General features: G+C 34.9%; 1 protein-coding gene across 1 annotated transcript; it reads left to right on the top strand.

Annotated features, from left to right (window-relative positions):
• On the top strand, window positions 79-7,846 carry LOC109362202. The gene is made up of 13 exons (XM_019607840.1): window positions 79-410; window positions 608-794; window positions 2,098-2,170; window positions 2,574-2,721; window positions 2,886-2,995; window positions 3,264-3,404; window positions 3,480-3,621; window positions 3,690-3,833; window positions 4,621-4,781; window positions 5,007-5,081; window positions 5,327-5,465; window positions 6,136-6,405; window positions 7,422-7,846. The coding sequence occupies exons 1-13, from the start codon at window positions 150-152 to the stop codon at window positions 7,569-7,571; spliced, it is 2,001 nt and encodes a 666-aa protein (XP_019463385.1). The 5' UTR covers window positions 79-149; the 3' UTR covers window positions 7,572-7,846.

Genomic DNA, 9,215 nt, shown 5'->3' with positions numbered 1-9,215 from the left:
CGAAAAACGAAACCTTGTTTTTTCTCATTTCCATTATCATTTTCAATTGAAAACCGCGCCAAAGTTTCCATTTGACACACGCTCACAAATTCGCTCACAAATTCACTCACACCAGTGACATCACGTTCCTGTGAAACTCTGAATTAAGAATGGAGAATCGCCACAACAATATTGAGGGAGTTTCTTCCATGGACGTAGATGAAGAAGAACTTAAAGGGAAGGAGGAGGAACAAGATCCTTTCCTCGAGTTCGTGGAGTACGCTAGATCTGAACTACTGTTACTGGTAGACGATTTAAACGGTGACGTTTCAGGACCTGGTTGGAGTTGGATTGTGTCTCGTATTCTCAAAACTTGCACTGCTTATTCAAGTGGCGTCACGCCTGCAATCTTGCTCGCTGAACTCGCTCAGGTACACATTCGCCCATTCACTTGTGTCTGCTTTATGAACTCTGAATTGAACAAATTACGGATTTAGAATCGATAATATTAGTATATTTTGAAGTTAGATATGTTTATATAGAAGTATGAGATCGTAGCTGTTACTGTGACGTGGTTTACAGTTTATTTAGATGGTAAATGATAATGATCGGTGATTTTGTCATGAAGGCGTGGTGTGAACAACGCAGGCTTGGTGCTCCGAAGAAGAGGCTTGAGTTAATTAACCAGATGAAGAAGAATCATCGGAGGACAAAGCTTCCAAATACTGTTACCATTGATTCAATCTACGAGAAAAATTTTCTGTCGTTGAACAGTGTTCTAGAAGCTCTTATCATTGATGCATTTGTACTTCCAGGTATTTTGAATTGGAAGCTTTTATTTTATTTTTACGGTTAATTTTTTGGGTGGATACTCTAAAGTACTTCTTGCTTAAATTACACAAATATGAACCATTAATTATGATATTGTTAAGATCATTATACTCATATTGTGTGGCTCACTTGTGAAGAGTTATGTCTGTCTTCATTGTGTTGGACATGTGCACATGATTTATTCTGATCAAACTGTAGGACTATTTCTCTCTTCACAAAAATGAGAAGCCATTGCATATTGGTACCCCACTCAGGTGCTGCAAAAAATATCACAGAAGAAATCAATTTAATGTCTGTTTGACACAATCATCTATACAAAGCATATACTCTCCAAAGTCTAATATATGCAAGAGGTTCCAGGCTTCCAGGCTTCCAGCCTAGGTTGCTAATGTGGGGGATAGCTTCCAATAAGGGGAAAGTGATCATGTAAAATTTTTATGTGAATGCTTAATCTTATGAAGAAAATAATTTTATATTAAACAGCAGAGGCTTGTGGCAAAGTTATTGCACTAAGAGGTTATCCTATTCTAAGTTCAGGGGCTAGGAACCACAAATACTAATACATGACATGGACATGATAGGATATGGACATATTGCAATGGAAGAATTCTTACAACAATAAAAGATGTTTCTTCACACCACTTTTTGAGGTGTAGATGGTTTAGGTAAAAAAGAGATAGAAAGAAAGGTAAAGTTTAAATGCTTGTGCATGAGAAACAGCTGTAGAGATATCAGAGTTGTATAATAATCGTAAGATATATAGGATATAGATGAAAAATAGCTGAAAAGTATAAGTATCCGTTGTGTATCAGATAGGCACAAGAGCTATTTTTTAGAATTAGTGCTACATTGGTCAGGGGGCATGCAACAAGTCTTTGTGTGTGCTTATAGTAGTACTTACGAATTATCGACTAATGAAGGATCACTGGGAACAGAGCCTAAGACCTTTTGATTAACACAGTTTAATTTTGACTGTACTCTTTGAATTCTAAGAGTTTTACTGAATAAAAAAGAACAACTGTGGTTAATTTTACAATTATTTGTTTTGAAATTTTACCCAATGTCTGGTGAACTGGAAAGCTAGTTGAGAAGAAACCAGTAAAAAAAGTTCATACTCTAAATAAAAATGCCAAATATCATAGAGTGAGGTCTATTGCTTTATGAAGTCAACCTCACTTTTCGACAAGTGAATAAGGCTTGGTGATTGCTGTATCTGCTGCTTTGAAATTTCTAGTTTGGTTTTGAAGTGATTGATACTTACCATTGTAAACTACTTTTTTTCTGCAGGCACAAACATCCACATGCTTACATTAGGGGATTATTGGAGCTCAAATATCATAGATCTCTATCTACACCGCAGGTAAAGGCAGTTTTGCTCCATGTTTGCACTCTCAACTAGTGTTTCCTTTTTTCACTACACGTGGCTTGTTTATATTGCTGTTAAAAATGTAGTAACCCATATACATTGAAAACTTAGGTACTTTTCTTTTATATGTAAAAGCATTATTTTTTCAACTTAGTTGGGAGACAATGTACTGGGTTGACCTAGAATTTAAAAGTTAAGTCTAAGATGTTCTCTCAAAGGCCGTGAGTGCTTTCCCTTGACAACCAGATCAACCTTGACGGGGATATATAATGCTTTTTAATTTGCACTAATTGAAAGCATGTATTGAATCATCCATGAAGCATTACATTTTGCAGTTTCACTTAATATTAAAATATCTTATTTTACTTAATATTAAAATATCTTATTTTTCCAACAGATTTTATGACTCAGCAAACTTGCAGAGTGGAATTCTGAATAAAGGGAGGGAGGTTTTGCTCACTGGTTGCTATCTCCGAACTGCTGCTGAAGGTTCTGGTTATCCACGCCTTTTGCCAACAGAGTATCTTGTGATCGTATTGGATGAGGTAACTGATGTCTTTTCTATAATTTTTCCATCTCTATATTTGATCACTGTAGTTTCATTTCATATGCACTTAGTTCGAGTTTATGACCAAGTCTCTAGCTCCGCTTCTAAATATTTGTGCAAGTTTTCATGGTAATATTTTCTTTTTGTTTTAAAAAATTGTAGAATCAGGATGACGATGCAATGCTACTAGGAGCTCAGTTTTTCTCAGATTCTTTCTCTTCAATTTCTCTTGATGCAGTGAACAAAGGGGCTTATTATTCACTCTATGCGAGGTAAACTAATTGGACCTGGGTGTTATATATTACAACTTGACTGTTATTGTGAGAATACTGTAAATTCACTGAGCATTGCGTGACTAAGAAATTTCAGCATCATTGTACTGTTTATAATGTGTAAGAGCAGGTGAGGTTTAAATTATTAACTAGTTCTCTAGTCAATTAATGTCTATCTACAAATGAATTCTACATGTTCGGTAACTCTAAATGTCATATTATTTCCTATTACAAGCATGTCCTTACTTATTTCTTATATTGATTGCAGGATTGAAAGCATCGAGTCTGCAGAAACTCAAGGAAGGTCTGGAATCTTACAGAGTAAACAGGTTACTCTTGTTGATGATGATAGCGTAAGATTAAAGTTTTTATTGTGGGGTGAGCAGATTATCCTTGCCAATCTTTTCAGGTGAATTGTTGTGCTGTGTCAGAATTCCCTGAGTATTTTTTTCCTTGTTTATAAAATTCTTTAATTGTTGTTTAGAGTGGGGAGCATGCTTGCGCTGGACAAGCCATACATTGAAAGTTCTGTAGAGTGTGATACTGACACAAGTGAGGAATTTTGTCTTGAATATGGAAGTGCAACACAGTTATATTTGGTGCCTTGCATTCAACAGGAAGAACAGGTGACTTAGAGATTTTTGTGTGACATGAACTATTATCACAGAAAATATTGAACAGCTCCTTTCTATAGGTGTGTGTAACATTGACACCAAATCACCATCAAAGTTCAAGACCCTTGAGTTTGTACGGTCCCAGTCAGAGCCTCAGATTTTCTCAAGTGAGCTTGCCCTGTGATTCTCATGGAACCATTGATTTCAGTAATTATCCTCTTCGGGTTAGTTTACCTTCTACTGGACTACACCCCTCGAATGAAAATGAATTGGCAGATTTTCCTTGTTATGAATTCCTTCGTGATCTTTGTAGCTATCTCAGAGTTATTTTACTTTATTTATGTTATAATGATATTTATTTAAATTAAATTGAAAGTCAATAGCTGGTATTTTGATTATATTGGCTTTGGCATATGAACTTTGGTTCTAGAATAGAAATGCAACCAGAATGTACATAAAGTCGTACAAGATTATGTGATCCGGTGCAGGTTTTTTTAATACATAAACTATATAATTTGAGGAATATAAGCTCTTTGGGTACTCTCAATAGTCAGATTGCTTAGTCGTTTATATTATCAAGTATTCCATCTGTTTTTGCCCGCGCTTCTCTAGAGGCCATTGACTTTTGTATCTTATACATGTCTTTTACATCTTAGTAAATAGGACATAAATTGGTCAACCCAAGGTCATGGTTATGTGATAATATGTTGTTTTGTAGATGTCTGCTTATTCAATGGCAATCATATGGTTGTATATAACTTCTATTTATATATTGCACATTACCCCATCTTAATGTTTAAAAACAAAAAATGGATATTAAAACATAACTTTTGGCCTGTGGTTTGATTGGTTTAACTTGTTAAACATATTCTTAATTATAATTGAACTGTGGTTTAACTGGATAATGCTCCAATTGGAGACATGATTGGTTTAGTACACTGTCCTGTATCTATATAAGCTGTTTAAAGTGTTTCTATTCTGCTTCTTATGACTGATTATTAATTTTTGCAGTCTTTTGTGGCTGATCTTCGCAACAAGATGACTAGCATTAGCCTCTATGGTGTTGTTACAGATATTATCAAAGAAGATAATAACCCTGAAACTGTTTTTTCTTTAAGAATTGCAGATACTAGTGGAGTGATTTGGGCAAAGCTTCATTTTGCCAGATTTTGGTAATGTCATACGCATTATTAGTTATGGGGTAGATGGGTCCCGGCTGGGGTAGGCCTAAAGCTTGATAATTTCTACAGAAAAAAGAAATGTAAGAAAAGTACTAGGAGAGAAAACTGGGGTAGGTGGGGAGGAGAGAGAAATATTATGTAACCATTTGGTTTCCCCATTTTTTGTCCTATATATTCTTTTTTAGTGTCACACCCTTACAATTTTTCATATCTCAGGTCTTTGGGAAGATTAAGTCTTGGTCACACTGTATTTATATCTGGCTTGTCATGCACCACCTCGAAACAAAAGCGGTTAGTACATCCAACTTAAATGTTAAATACAAAGTAAAATATGCTTGTGTTGTCTAGTAAAATACACACCAAGAAATACTTGGGAAATTTACAATGAAAAACACTTTATCATTTAATGCTATTTACAAATTACAATGTAGCCCACTCCACCATCTTCTATGTTTTATAGTATATTTTGTCCTTTTCTCCATGGTTAAAGTATGCACCACATAATCATATGCGATTGAATGTTTTTGACTTGACAGTTTGGAAGTATCATGGTCTGAAAATGGTGTTGGAGCTTCTTTCATTAATCTCAGTTGCTTACCAGCATTGATCAACTCGTCTTGTCTTCATAAGCTATCACAACTCTCTGATATTTCTAACCAGACTAGCTATGCGCAAGTATGAATTTATTGTTCTGGTATTACTTGAATATCTAGTTAACTTCCCCCTACTTTATTTAATTACTGTGCATACATATTAATAGTGTATCTTGTGTACACATGGGTAAAGTCAAATCATTAATTATACTTGTCGCAACCTGACATCATGTACACATCTTTTGTTAACTTGAGACAAGACATCTCGGAAGAACGGTATGGATTTTCTTCTCTACTGCAAAATTATGTGTTTGGTCTCTGTATACACATGCTCAACCATAATAATTATTGCGCTGATGGGAATACCAGATGGTCTAAGTATGTTTTATGTCCGAGCCTATAGTTTGCCAATCCCGACTATTTCACTGACCTCTGATTGTTTGCATATAACATTCCACCCAAAAGACGAAAACCGAAAGCAGAGGATCTACAAGAAGTTTTACTGTTAATTCACATATTGTCCCACCCATCTATGAAAACACCTTCCATATGCAAGAAATGAAAAATAGTTGATGTATGTGGAATGTCAAGTGGACATACCAATATATATCCGTATTAAAAGACAGTTCTGAATTCTCTTACCCCGGTCTGTTTTTCATTTCTGCATGTGCCTTCCCTTTTTACATTATCTCCTTTATTTACATTTGTTTGTATCAAAATTCTGACCATTTTCTGCTTTGATGTTGTTGCAGGTGTGTCAAGTCTGGCTTGATCCGATGGAGTATTATTATGTTAATACAAGATTTTCACATTCTCTCTGTGGTCACTTTGTCAAGAAGATGCCTAGTGGATTTTTAGAATGCAGCTTTTGTCTTGTAAATTGTGATGTTGAGATTGTGCGCACCTTCCATTTGAAAATCACACTTGCAGATAAGAGTACAAAAGTGTTAGCATGGTGTACTGGTCAAACTGCTATGGATTTGTTGCAGATATCTCCTGAAGAATTTTGCGAACTTCCCGAGGTAACATCATAAACTCGATGTCAGTTGTCTCTTGGAAACAATGTTGTGTTCAATGGGCATATTCTATATGGGGAGAAGCTAATTGAGGTTTGAACTCAAGAGAGCATCTAACTTATAAACACGTGAATGACCAACGACAACCAACAAATAATCACTTACTAATATATCTACTGAGAATCCACCCTCATTATTCCCGGACAGTTTCTTTTATAGGTAAAATTTTGTTAAGGAATAAGAATACTTACAATGGAATAAATATACAGAAGAACCTCCTAGCATACCCAATAAAAACAAAACAAGTCAAGTGCAACAGCACAAGACAACCCACAAAACCAAGAAAGAGCGAAAGTCATCTACAATAACAGTGTAAGCTTAGAACTTTATGAGAAGTTCATTCAAACGAAGACATATTAGCATGTTTATATCTTCCCTTGATTCAGATCCAAGACTTGAGTTTTATATCATCCACAATATCCTCTAAAACAACTTTCTTGTTGAAAATAATTGTGTTCATGTTAATCCAAAGGGTTAAGTGTTGCAGTAAGTTATCCTTTCCGTTAGAAGGGAGCATCGACTCAAAATCCAATCACCTGTAGACTTGTTGCCACACTCGATAATAGAAGTTGCAAGAAAAAAACAGGACCCACAAATTCTTCATGCATACTACACCAGCTGCACTTTAAATTCTGCCCATTGACAATCGACAATGGCACCGCAACTAGCTAGGTTTAACTTACAAAGGAGTCTATCCAGTATATAATTCTTCAAGCAAGCATCAAGTCTTCAACGGTGCCTTAGACTTCCAGCATATTCCCCGGCAGTTTGATTACAAACTGTAATTTGATTGTAAAGTGTGTGTTGCATTATGAAATAAGATAGCTTGGAAAGTTTTTTTTAACTGAGTTGAAAGATAAGGAACCATAAAAGGATAAGTTTTACTGGGAACTGATGAATTTAAGAAATATAATTTCATATCCTACTTTTTCGTTTTGACATGTTACTTTATTGTGTTTCAGGAAGAACAAGTAATGTATCCTTCCTCATTAGAAAACGAGAGGTTTATGGTTTCATTGGTAAATTGCAAGTGGGATGGCCGTGTGACAGATGACCTTTTGCCGGAGGATTTAATTCTGTGGGAAATCACTCGTGCATGCAAATGTGAATAATTTTTTTGTTGAATGCATAAGGATATCAATAAAAGGAGCACCTTGATCGCAATGAAACTTGCTAATCACGCTAAGAGGAAGGTATTTCAATTGTAATTGATGGCCACTGCGCACATGGGGTTCTGCAAAGAGCAATCTTTCACTTTGAGAAGAAATACTTCATAAGGCATGTCTAAAGCAAAAGAAATGGATCTATAAGCTAATAGGAAGTACTTGTTTTTGTAGAATATAATGGAAGGAATATTATTGTACTGTTTTTATTAGCACTCTCTTTTTTTAATAGGTAACCCACTGTTTTTTGAAGCGCTATAATATCCTCAGGAAAGAAATGAGTAGAATAGAAGTACTACAGTGTTAATTTTGAGCGACTAGTCTCCGATTTTAAAGTTAGCAGTTCATGCTGTTCAAGATGTATTTATATTGAAGGTGAAGATGTTTTAGTTTTAATTTGCAAATGGAATTTGATAATCTTCCAAAAATAACTTTATTTGTGAGATTATTCCTATCATACATGACCCACACTTCCCTACACTTAGTTTGCATATTATGCACTATAGTTATAGTATTCCTCATCTTCATCTATAAAAGGAGACATTCAACAAAAAATGGACACACTCAAGGGTTTTGTTGGTGTGCTAAATAGCATCGATGACGATGATGAAACTGAAAATGTTCCTCCAGCGTCGCCATCGAAATCCTTTTCTACTCCTATACCTGGAAGGAATCGCATGTCAGGAAAGTAAAGTAACACTGGCACTCAAAAGATAAAAGGTCTGAATAACCAAATAGGCTACACTGATTGCAATGCTAACGGAGCCATCAACATTAGCAGCTTAAATGTATAAGTCATGCAAAAGGAGTAATGCCCAGTATATTGAAATCCATAAAGAATCTCTGTATACATTATGATGTCTTTTTTAGTTTACAGAAGCAATAATATATTAGCTTTATCAATTTTTGTTACTCCTTGTTTCAAAGCCTCGTTGATTAGCATGTTCGTTGCTGGAAACATGGCATGTCCTAAAGAAGAAGAAACTGAGTATTATGGAATTGATTAAACTGAAGAAGTGATGAAAATGAGAACAAGATGACTTACATAAACTAGAACCAACTAACTAAACATAAAAATAATCTATAATTAATTACATCTGTTACATTGGTAGTGGTAATCTGGCACCATTACGCTTGTGTTCACCGATCGAAATATGATCCTTGCAGAATTGACCTATATTTTCAGAATTTATAATTCTGGAGTCATCACTGCTTTTACCATTTGAGGAAGATGTTATCTTAATATCAGTCAAGGACAAATTAAGAAGCGTCATGAATAGAATGAAGCAAGTTGAACAATATATAAATGGATGATGCCCCAAACTTTTGGGTCAATGTTAACCTCATTTTATTCACTAAAAAAATTGCACTCATTCCTAAATCCACATACCACAGTCCAAATTTTGCATAGAACAGAAATAAAAAGAAAAATCTAAGTATCTACTATCTAACCCAATCCTCAATCAATATGATATTTATTTTTATGATAAAACATTATAATGTGTTCGATACATATAACCGACGTCACAAGTGGAATAAAAGCTAGATTGTTGTTGTATTGTCCTACCAATATATAATTCCACTCCATCATTA

Source organism: Lupinus angustifolius, chromosome LG12 (genome assembly GCF_001865875.1).
Source record: "Lupinus angustifolius cultivar Tanjil chromosome LG12, LupAngTanjil_v1.0, whole genome shotgun sequence".
NCBI lineage: Eukaryota > Viridiplantae > Streptophyta > Magnoliopsida > Fabales > Fabaceae > Lupinus > Lupinus angustifolius.
Note: the sequence above shows the minus strand (reverse complement) of the source record. Positions and strands in the feature narration are given on the sequence as shown.